The sequence below is a fragment of the Mirounga angustirostris genome, unplaced genomic scaffold, assembly GCF_029215605.1.
Source record: "Mirounga angustirostris isolate CCGP_5_RB_7025 unplaced genomic scaffold, mMirAng1.0.hap1 SCAF_5, whole genome shotgun sequence".
Lineage (NCBI taxonomy): Eukaryota > Metazoa > Chordata > Mammalia > Carnivora > Phocidae > Mirounga > Mirounga angustirostris.
This window is the reverse complement of record NW_026991713.1, coordinates 95,684,658-95,696,810: the sequence shown is the minus strand read 5'-3', so window position 1 is coordinate 95,696,810 and position 12,153 is coordinate 95,684,658. Positions and strand designations below refer to the sequence as shown.

At 39.3% G+C, this 12,153-nt stretch overlaps 1 protein-coding gene across 3 annotated transcripts in view; it reads right to left on the bottom strand.

The window, feature by feature from the left end:
* The window catches only part of CD163 (CD163 molecule), a 49,620-nt gene extending 38,429 nt beyond the window's left edge, over positions 1 to 11,191 (bottom strand). For 2 of the 3 annotated variants that reach the window (XM_064591620.1, XM_064591622.1), the window contains exons 1-4: positions 11,016 to 11,190; positions 9,567 to 9,653; positions 8,276 to 8,596; positions 4,812 to 5,132 (exon numbers count right to left, since the gene is read on the bottom strand). In XM_064591620.1, coding sequence (XP_064447690.1) covers positions 4,812 to 5,132; positions 8,276 to 8,596; positions 9,567 to 9,653; positions 11,016 to 11,046 — 760 coding nt within the window. In that variant the 5' untranslated portion in view covers positions 11,047 to 11,190. Of the gene's footprint in view, positions 1 to 4,811; positions 5,133 to 8,275; positions 8,597 to 9,566; positions 9,654 to 11,015 lie in introns of all 3 variants that reach the window. The other variant, XM_064591621.1, reaches the window with a different exon arrangement.
* Between the last annotated feature and the right edge of the window lie 962 nt (positions 11,192 to 12,153).

Here is a 12,153-nt window from a genome sequence, read left to right as displayed (position 1 = left end):
AAGAAATAAAAGGCATCCAAATCGGCAGAGAAGAAGTCAAACTCTCACTCTTTGCAGATGATATGATACTTTATGTGGAAAACCCCAAAGACTCCACCCCAAAACTGCTAGAACTCATACAGAAATTCAGTAAAGTGGGAAAATATAGAATCAATACACAGAAATCAGTGGCATTCCTATACACCAACAACAAGACAGAAGAAAGAGAAATTAAGGAGTCAATCCCATTTACAATTGCACCCAAAACCATAAGATACCTAGGAATAAATCTAACCCAAGAGGCAAAGGATCTGTACTCAGAAAACTATAAAATACTCATGAAAGAAATTGAGGAAGACATAAAGAAATGGAAAAACATTCCATGCTCAAGGATTGAAAGAACAAATATTGTGAAGATGTCAATGCTACCTAGAGCAATCTACACATTCAATGCAATCCCCATCAAAATACCATCAACTTTTTTCAAGAAATGGAACAAAGAATCCTAAAATTTGTATGGAACCAGAAAAGACCCCAAAGAGCCAGAGGAATGTTGAAAAAGAAAAGCAAAGCTGGTGGCATCACAATTCCAGACTTCAAGCTCTATTACAAAGCTGTCATCATCAAGACAGTATGGTACTCTCACAAAAACAGACCCACAAATCAATGGAACAGAATAGAGAGCCCAGAAATGGACCCTCAACTCTATGGTCAACTAATCTTCGACAAAACAGGAAAGAATGTCCAATGGAAAAAAGTCTCTTCAACAAATGGTGTTGGGAAACTGGACCATTTCCTTACACCACACACAAAAATAGACTCCAAATGGTTTAAAGACCTCAGTGTGAGACAGGAGTCCATCAAAATCCTAAAGGAGAACACGGGCAGCAACCTCTTCGACCTCAGCCACAGCAACTTCTTCCTACAAACAGCGCCAAACGCAAGGGAAGCAAGGGCAAAAATGAACTATTGGGACTTCATCAAGATAAAAAGCTTTTGCACAGCAAAAGAAACAGTCAACAAAACCAAACGACACTGACAGAATGGGAGAAGATATTTGCAAATGACATATCAGATAAAGGGCTAGTATCCAAAATCTATAAAGAACTCATCAAACTCAACACCCAAAGAACAAATGATCCAATCAAGAAATGGGCAGAAGACATGAACAGACATTTTTCCAAAGAAGACGTCCAAATGGCCAACAGACACATGAAAAAGTGCTCAACATTACTCGGCATCAGGGAAATCCAAATCAAAACCTCAATGAGATACCACCTCACACCAGTCAGAATGCCTAAAATTAACAAGTCAGGAAACGACAGATGTTGGCATGGATGCGGAGAAAGGGGAACCCTCCTACACTGTTGGTGGGAATGCAAGCTGGTGCAGCCACTCTGGAAAACAGTATGGAGGTTCCTCAAGAAGTTGAAAATAGAGCTACCATACGATCCAGCAATTGCACTACTGGGTATTTACCCCAAAGATACAAATGTAGTGATCCAAAGGGGTACTTGCACCCCGATGTTTATAGCAGCAATGTCCACAATAGCCAAACTGTGGAAAGAGCCAAGATGTCCATCGACAGATGAATGGATAAAGAAGATGTGGTTTTATATATATACAAAGGAATATTATGCAGCCATCAAAAGGAATGAAATCTTGCCATTTGCAACAACATGAATGGAACTGGAGGGTGTTATGCTGAGCGAAATAAGTCAATCAGAGAAAGACATGTATCATATGACCTCACTGATACGAGGAATTCTTAATCTCAGGAAACAAACTGAGGGTTGCTGGAGTGGTGGGGGGTGGGAGGGATGGGGTGGCTGGGTGATAGACATTGGGGAGGGTATGTGCTATGGTGAGCGCTGTGAATTGTGTAAGACTGATGAATCACAGACCTGTACCTCTGAAACAAATAATACATTATATGTTAAAAAAAAAAAAAGAAGAAGAAGAAGATAGCAGGAGGGGTAGAATGAAGGTGAGGAATCGGAGGGGGAGATGAACCATGAGAGACTATGGACTTTGAGAAACAAACTGAGGGTTCTAGAGGGGAGGGGGTTGGGAGGATGGGTTAGCCTGGTGATGGGTATTAAAGAGGGCACATTCTGCATGGACCACTGGGTGTTATAGGCAAACAATGAATCATGGAACACTACATCAAAAACTAATGATGTAATATATGGTGATTAACATAACATAATAAAAATAAATAAATAAATAAATAAGTCAGAGCAATGAAAAGTATACCATAGGAAATATAGTCGGTAACACTGTAATAACTTAGTATGGTTACAGATGGTGACCACACTTACTGTGGTGGACAGCTAATAATTTATGGAATTGTTGAACCAATATGTTGTACACCTGAAACTAATATAACATTTATGTCAATGATGCTTCAATAATAACTTTTTTAGAAAAAGAAGACAGGGGGTGCCTGGGTGGCTCAGTTGTTAAACGTCTGTCTTCGGCTCAGGTCATGATCCCAGGGTCCTGGGATTGAGCCCCGCATTGGGCTCCCTGCTCAGGGGGAAGCGTGCTTCCCCCTCTCCCACTCCCCCTGCTTGTGTTCCCTCTCTCACTGTGTCTCTCTCTGTCAAATAAATAAATAAAATCTTAAAAAAAAAAGAAAGAAAAAGAAGACAGGACTTTTCAGTACAGAGAACATGTACTATAAAAAGAGTTTCTGGGGCGCCTAAGTGGCTCAATCAGTTAAATATCTGACTTCGGCTCAGCTCATGTCTCGGGGTCCTGGGAACAAGCCCCGAGCGGGACACCCTGCTCAACAGAGAGTCTGCTTCTCCCTCTCCCTTTGCCCCTCCCCCTACTCTCTCTCCCTCTCTCAAATAAATAAATGAAATCTTTAAAAAAAGGGAGAGGGGCACATGGGTGGCTCAGTCGTTAAGTGTCTGTCTTCGGCTCAGGTCATGATCCCAGGGTCCTGGGATTGAGCCCCACATCGGGCTCCCTGCTCAGCCGGGAAGGCTGCTTCTCCCTCTCCCACTCCCCCTGCTTGTGTTCCCTCTCTTGCTGTGTCTCTCTCTGTCAAATAAATAAATAAAATCTTTAAAAAAAAAAAAAGGAAAACATTCCTAACAGGAGATCTAGAGGCCACATTTTATCTAGAGGTTTGTTTGACTATCACAGAGTTTTTATTGGAATTCTTTGTTTTTTATTGGAATTTCTTTGTTTTCTTGTTAAATATATATTTGTATGTGTTTAGGTGATATGCACACACTCCGGTTTGCCCAGGACTCAACACTGATTCATTACCTGTCTATGACTGCCTGGTTTGCGTTATACACCTGGCCCCTTTGTGACCACTTCCGTAGTCTAAAAGCAAGCAAAGAGAAAAGGGGACCTCATCATTACCACTTTCACCTCCCCCAATCAATATTCCTCAAAAAACAGAGCTTGATCCTGAGCCATCTCTTATAATAAATAAGTTGCCCCTTTCTTCTGGCAGGTTTAGCGTTTGCTGCCACAATACAGTTTACTGGGAGTCCTCAGCATTGAGAAGAAATGTGCTGATTGGGGACCTAGAAAGATTTTGGTGGGTAAAGGAGAATGGAAGGTAACTCCTGTGCTTTTTTCGATCCCCAATCCCTCTTGCTTTCTTCAGCTAACAAATTCCATCTCTGCTGTAGGAATCCCATTCTTTGTAGTTCAAACAATAGATGGTCATGTTGTCCAACAACAACAAAAGGCCAATGTAAGAAATAGAAAAAGAGCCAGAACCCCCATGACACTGTTTCAGTGTTTGAATCCAGCCATGCCTGAAGCCAACAGTACCTCTGGATTTCCCAGTTTTCTGAGTCAGTACCCTCTTTCCTTAAAGTTAGTTAGTTAGTTAAAGTTTGAATTGAATTTTCGTCATTGGAAGAAAAGAAGATATCTGGTGAATACAGGGACATTTTTACTCTATTACATTTTTCTGAACTTTCTCTGGGGTTCAGGACCTACTAAGCTTCAAACTAAGAATTCAAGTGAAAAAAGGTGTGTCATCCCTGCACACACAAATCCACTGTCCCTGTGCCCTGAGCAAGCATGGAACACGAAAGTCTCTAGACAGAGTCCGTTCATACCATAGCACTAGCTTAAATGAGGTTTTAGTAGAAAACCAAACTATTTTTTATCATTTGATTCTGTGAATTTGAACTAATATTTTGGGAAGGGGTGGGTTAAACTCTTTGCAGGTAGAGGATGATAAGGAATGTGATTTGTTTTTAAAACTCATCCCAAGGGGGCGCCTGGGTGGCTCAGTTGGTTGGGCGACTGCCTTCGGCTCAGGTCATGATCCTGGAGACCCGGGATCGAGTCCCACACTGGGCTCCCTGCTCGGCGTGGAGTCTGCTTCTCCCTCTGACCCTCCCCCCTCTCATGCTCTCTCTCTCATTCTCTCTCTCTAATATAAATAAATAAAATCTTTAAAATAAATAAATAAATAAATAAAACTCATCCCAAAAGTACAATTTGCTAGTTAAGCTGGTTTTTTTTTTTTCCTTTTCTCTTTTTCTTTCTTCTCTTTTTTGGGGGGGTTGGGGGAGAGAGGAAGGATTGGATTATTCTCTAAACACCTCCTTCTATCCTCATGACTGGGATCTCAGTTTCCCTGTTCATCCTTCCTCCCTAACCTAGTTATTCTCATTTCAGTTAAGATAAAATCTCCACAGGTATCAGATGGGGAACCTGAAACTAGGTCATAATAAGGTGATTGATGAAGTAGGCCTCATTCTGTTTTTAAGAGTTCAGGCTTTTCAGACTCTTACCCCCTTTCTTTTGTCCTCTCAGGAAGAACAGAACAAACCCAGATCAGTCCTTACCTAAGCAAATGACTGCAACATCCTCAGAGTGATCACAGTTATGCTTTCCCCATCCTTCGTGCTTGCAGTTCCAGAGAGCTGACTCATTTCCACTGCATATAAGATCATCAAACCAGATTGGTCCAGAACCTTCTCCAAAATTAGCTGAACCAGAGAAACTGACAGCACTTCCACATTCGAGCTGTTTACAAACCACAGAAGCATGATCTATGTTGAAGTTATCATCACACACTGTTCCCCACTGTCCTTGGAACTTGACCTCTATTCTTCCAGAACACTTGTTTCCTCCATTCATCAGCCTTATCTCCAAGTTGGATCCATCTAGAGCAGAGAAAAGACCAGAGTTCAGAAGTGATATTCATTCAGAAGTGACTTTAGGAAATAAAATTTCTCTGGACGTTTGAGATTTGATGCTGTCCTTAAAAATGGTGCCTCATTTTGGATGCTGCCCATCTTTACATATTGGGGAATTTTAATCTTTTAAGGACCAGCTAACAATGAGGACTTTCCTCTACACCTACTTACCAAGGAAAATGTTTTACAGATTAAAATTTGCTTTCTGTTTTGTTTTATTTCCTTCCATTGTTAAGACAAAGTAAGCACTCTTTCATATAGAAATTGGTAAATTTGACTTAAAGCAGTTATTTTAAAAACTAGAGAAAATAAAATTAGTTCATCCAACAAAGTAGCAAAAATGGAAAACTGGTCGTTTGTTGAACATTTAAAATCTTTATTTTAATCTGTCTTTATTATCTACAGTTCAGAGCATGAAGAATTACCTGAAGTCAAATATAAAATTAGAAAACAGGAAAAAGGGGAAAATAAAAATGCCTAAGCATTCACAATAGTTTGCAAAAGCATCCTATGGTATACCAAATTAATAAAAATTAAAGAAAAAATAAGTCAAAATAATTCATTTCTTACCAATCTCCTGTTTGAATCAAAGCTTCCCCTCCCCCAAAGCATCTGGTACCATTTTTAGCAAAGAACAGCTCTTTCATAAAGGAAATTCTCTCTATACACTCTTCCCTAGATTTTCTATGAGGACTAAAATACCCAAGAAAAGGAGATTTGGGATGAAATCTGGGGACACATCACATGAAAAAAAAAAAACTGTTTGGGCTTGAACAAAATTTTTAGAGGCTCTCTTTTTGAAAAAGGGATTCACTTTTAGAAGCTCTAAATACCAGGCAAAGACTTCTACTTAACAGGATTTTTTATTCTGGACAATTAATAATCATAAAAGTAGTAGTTCACAATTAAAATATGCATCTTATGTTCCAAGTGTATCACCTAAGCTATCAATCTTTACAACATTGAGCATTACGTGTTATTCCCACTATCCCTACTTCACAGATAAGCATTCTCAGTTTGCCTAATTGTCACAGGATCATACACCTAGAAAACAGTAGAGTCAGGAGGTTAAAAGAAAAAGCAGTCTAACACCAGCCTTTATTCTCCTGACTGTTATACTATATTGTCCCTGCGCGTGTGATGATAACATAACCTCCCAACAGGTAGAGGTTCTAAGGATTGAGCATTAGTCAGGTTGGGGAAATCTCAGAATATAGCCTCTGAAACCTCATGGAACTAGGGAGTCCATGGGCGACTAGGCATGTACCAGTTGGAGCATTCACTGTATAAACTTCAAAAAGCAAATTTGATTAATTCTATCCTTAATTATGAAAAAACAGAAAACAAGAGTTAAAAGTGCTACACTGATGTCTTAGCTTAAACAGCTAAGAGTCTGGCAAGAGTTGTTTTTTTTAAGATTTTATGTATTCGTTTATTTGAGAGAGAGAGAGAGAGTAGGGAGGAGCAGAGGGAGAGAGACAAGCAGACTCTGTGCTGAATGTGTAGCCAGACCGAGGCTCAATACCACCACCCCAAGATCATGACCTGAACCAAAATCAAAGGTCTGACGCTCGACTGACTGAGCCACCCAGAATCCCTGAGCCTGGCAAGATTTATTAGGATTTTTAACTTTGCTGTAGATGCTCCATGTAAATGTTACTATTGTTATTCCCTATCTTTCCCCTGTAATGATTAACAATAAAAGACAAGAAGAGGGAGGAGGGGGAGGAGTGGGAGGAGGAAGAGGAAAAGGAGGAGTGGGGAGTGCAAGGATGGAAGGAAGGAAAAAGGAAAAAGTAGAGCTCTACATGTATTAAAGCACTGAGTTTTCAGAAACTAAAGTTTAGAAAAGTTTAACAACTTGCTCAAAATAACATTCATGAGCAGCTGAGTTGGAATTTAGTCCCGCATTTTTCTTTTTTCTTTTTTTTTTTTAAAGATTTTATTTATTCATTTGACAGAAATAGATACAGCAAGAGAGGGAACACAAGCAGGGGGAGTGGGAGAGGGAAAAGCAGGCCTCCTGCAGAGCGAGGAACCCAATGTGGGGCTTGATCCCAGGACCCTTGGATCATGACCTGAGCCGAAGGCAGATGCTTAACGACTGAGCCACCCAGGCACCCCCCGCATTTTTCTAGATACTAGCCTGTGTTGTTCTCAATACACCCCAATGCCTGGAGAGAGATTAGTCCTTTCTAAAAATCAGTCCCATGGAGGAGATGGTCTCCAAGAAAGAGGCTAGGAGAGAGAGGCCAGTGAAATGAACAAGGAGAAATGGGAAGCCCAAGAATCTGAATTGGGTCATAAATATGACCCTGGGATTTACAGCAGAAAGGTCTGACGCAGAACTTTCTGAGTTATTGTAAGGTCAACTGAGATACAATTTATGAAATGTTTTATAAATCAAAACCACCATGGGGCATCTGGGTGGCTCAGTTGATTAGGCATCTGACTTGATTTCGTCTCAGGTCATGATCTGAGATCGACCCTGTGTTGAGCTCCATGCTCAGTGGGGAGTCTGTTTGAGAATTCTCTTTATATTCTCTCTCTCTCCTTCTCCCTCTGCCCTTCCCCCAGCTCTCTCTCTCTCTCTCAAATGAAATAAATAAATAAATCTTTTAAAAAACCCACAACAAACCACCATTAAATAAAATGAACAGCATTATACACTGGAAAAAGCAATTATACTTGGCAAAACATCCTTCCTCCAACAAAGGATTAGTGCTAGGAATATTTATATCTCGATTCAGTAAGTTGAATATCAGTGAATGGACAGAAAGGTCAATGCACAAAAGCAGCACATTACTGAGAAAGAGGACAAAGAATTCACTTAGATATCATACTTTTATGTAGGAGTAGAGACTTATAGTAAGATTACTGACTGTAAAATTGAGACTGGTCACTTCCTTATTGATTGTGGTATTCAGAATCTCTTTTGATTTTTTAATGGGGTTTGTCATGCATCTTCTGGTCTTTAGCAATAGATTGGGTGATTTTATATATGAACGAGATGACTTACAGAAAACTGGCTCCTTTTCATTTTTAACCCATCTACATACCCCCCCCCCAAAAGCATTTCATGTTGAGGCTTTGACTTTTGTAAGTCCTACCTGAGCAGGTTACTCCAACATCTTGTTGATGAGTGCAGTTATGCTTTCCCCATCCATCATGTTTGCAGTCCCAGAGAGCAGATTCATTCCCTCCACAAGAAACATGATCCATCCAAATGTGTCCAGAGCCTGGCCTGGAATTAGCCCATCCAGTGGCTTTGATAGCAGTGGGACATCCCAGCTGCCTGCAAACCACAGAGACCTCATCCATGCCCCAGCCATTATTACACACAGTTCCCCATTCCTCCTGGACTTTCACCTCCACTCTCCCGGTGCACTTGTCTTCACCATCAGTTAGCCTCAGCTCCTTCTCTGTTCCCCCTGCAACAATGTGTAAAGGCAGCGATTGGTCGGGATCCAGAGCAAGTGGAGAATTATTATTCCTTAGATTACTTATTTTTCAAAGTCAAATTTGAGAAACATTCTGGACTCATCCATGGTACAATAGAAGAATGCTATTTCATGGGAATGCAAGTACAAATATCAGCATCACAGGCTTCAGATGAAGCAAGGACATAAAACCAGTTAAGCTAAGTAACGCAATTGTGAGATTCTTTATAATGTCGATTTATATAATCTCCACAGAGAGTTTACTATGTAAATAATATATTACAAAATTTTATAGGTATGAGCTATGTAAGTTTCTCCAAGTTCGTAAGATTGATAGAAAGAAGGCTCATGATGAGGATGAAGAGACCAGTCTTAAGGAATTTAACGCCCATTACACACATATATGGAAAACACCAAGAATTCTTAAAATACTAGTTGAAATCTGGCTGAAACTTTTCTACTTAAGTGGAAGTTGAGATGGAGATATTTTCCTATATCTCCTATCATGAAAAAAATCCCTCTCCCTCCCCCAAACCATCCGCCCCCCAAATGTCTCAGCTACCATCCTATGATTACTTTAACTAACATAGGAACCTGTGGTCTCACTGATATCTATCTGGCCTCCCTCAATACATTTTAAGGTAAATTTTGGCATTTGATTTTATTAAAGTGTTCCTCAAATTCCATTTCATCCCAATAATTCTGAGGTTTTTCCTCTTCTGTATTGTTCCCTATTTTTTAGGTAGACATTATTTTAAATCTTTAAGCAAAATGCACATTTTTTTTCCTGTGAAAGTTAATTTTATTTTGGGGGAACCATGCTATTTTGTTCATATTTTGGTGTCACATGGTTAGGATCTTACTTTGTGCTTTTAATATCTGATCCTTTGAAATCATGAAGCATGTTTTTAAATGCTGTTGAGCCTTCAGGAGAATTATTTGCATTTGACAAAGCACTCACCGAGAGAACTGGTGATCAAACAGGCACTGAGAACTGAGACCACAGCCACAGTGGAGGGGCTAAAGAGGATGAAACATCTTCTACAGTCTGTGAAAAAAGAAAAAAAAGAAGAAAAGAAAAAGGACAAAAGTATTGCCTTCCCAAAAAAGAGAGTTTGGAGAAGACAGATAATTTCAGAGATTTGAGGTTAACAAGGGAAATCGAACCAAGACAAAGAACCCTTCCTTCTAAAAGGCAAGGTGGACAGGAAACCTTCATACCCAGGACCATGTAGTCTCAGTGAAATAGCTTTGGAAATGTTCATTTTAGAGGTGACCTAGGGGTGAGTAAGAAGGAGGAAGTTGTGGATGGAAAAGAATTTCAAGAGCAGACCTTAAAACCTGGAAAATCGCAAAAGCATCGATGAAGCTTAGCAGGGGCACAGAACGAAAGTCAACTACTGAGGTCCCTGTCTCCAAGCCCACTGGACCCAGATGGTTAGGTGGTAAGCTCCAGGAGGGAATGGATTCTATGTATCAGCCTCAGCACTACTTCACCAGTACCTGGCACAGTACCTGCTAAATGGTAGCTGAACATTGATGGAATAAAGTTACAATGTTTCTATCTGAAAAATCAAAATACTAGATCTTATCCCTAGATAGAGCATAAAGCTCTACAGCTTTCATTACTCTCACTTCTTATTCTTACTCTAACCCGACACTCATGTAAAAGCAAGAATGCGTTGGTAGCCACACAGGAGCATGTACTTTGGGATAAGTCACTGAACTGTGCACTTAGGACTTGTGCTTTCATGTGATATGCTATACTATGATTAAAAAGCTTTGAATAAAGAGCCCCTCGGTGGTTCAGTTGGTTAAGCATTGGCCTTCGGCTCAGGTCATGATCCTGGGGTCCTGGGAGCCAGTCCCAAATTGGGCTTCCTGCTCAACAGAGAGTCTGCTTCTCCCTCTCCCACTGCTTGTTCTCTCTCTCTCAAATAAAGAAATAAAATACTTTAAAAAAATAAGCTCTGAAAAAAATAAAAAATGCTAAATGAGTTTAACACATCCATGTAAATCATGAAGTAGATTTCAACATTCAGGATGCTATTCTAAATTTCCCTATGTGATCAACTTGAAATCAATATTCATTCCTGTATGATCTATGTTTTCTAACAATTATTGTTGTCCTACTCAATACAGTTCAGTTTGTTTCAGCTCCTTTCTTAATTTCACCTCAGCAGTTTTACAAAATTGATGCCAAATCTAATCTTTTTTTATGCCAAATCAAATCTTTATCCCCCATCTTCAATTCTGAATCTATGGCAGATAAAAGTTACTGCCATAAAAGCTTAATGCCCATTTCCCATTCCTTACTCTCCCAGTGCCAATCACTATTAAATAAGATCCATCGACTGTTAACTTTATACTATATTAAAAGGCAAATGTAGACTAAATGAGAAATGTTTACCTGCAGATCCAGAGTTTCCATATGGGACCATTCTGAGTTTGTCCAGTCCAAAGTTTTAATGATTTCTAAATCTTCTTGTATTTTTCCTTAGAAATGTTCTGCTAAAGAGGAGGACCACTAAGACTTCTAAAAATCATCTCACTTCCACAAAACAAAACAAAACAAAACAAAACAACCAGAAAGGCTACATAATGGAGGTGGAGTCAGTCAGTGAAAAAAGGGAAGTCATTCATAAACTGAGGTTCCCTTTCATGCTCATGTTTTCTTCAATATGGGACATGAAACAGCCAAAAGAAATTGAGAAACATTTACTACAGATTTATAAAAATTAAGGGGAAATATTAACTCATGTCCGATTGCTATTGAAATGAATATTTAGATTTCAGTACTTTGTTTTGGACTAATAGAAACAAGAATGACAATCATTATGTAGTTATGTCAAAAAACTAAAGTGAAAGAAGCAAAGCATAATTTAATAATATTTTATCACTATAGTCACTTGTAATACTATTACCATAATCAAATGTACCAAATGAATAAATCTGTAGACTGTCTACGGACAGCACTTGCTTTTTCTTTTCTAATGAGATGAATAAAATTAGCCATGACCATTACAGATTCTACAAATGGTGCAATACAAATTTATAAGACATAACTTTAGCTCTAAATAACTCAAATTCAAGTGAGAGAAAAATATATGTTAACAATAATAAACAGAGGTTCAAAGCACAGGGTGAAAAATAGAGAAAAAAATGATCATATCAACTGCGAGACAGGAATGAACTGTCAGAAAACTCTTTTCTGTGAGAAGATGCTCAAATTGTGTCCTAAAATATGAGAAGGGCTCTGCCCCAAAGAAAAAGGATAAAGGGATTTAAGGCATAAGAAATGACACATACAAAACAATACAGCCATATGAAAACATGGAAATTTGATGGTCCATGATGGCATAAATATTCTCAGGTATAAGTGGTGTGCCAGAATAGGGGAGTTTAAGAAGCATCTCCAGTCTTGCAAGGAGATACTACAATCGGGTCAACAAGGGCATGCTGGCTTCTTTCCATTTCTTGGACATAACTAACCTCTTACACACATTGTTCCTTCTGTGTGTATTGCTTCCCGCCACTGTCTTTCCAGA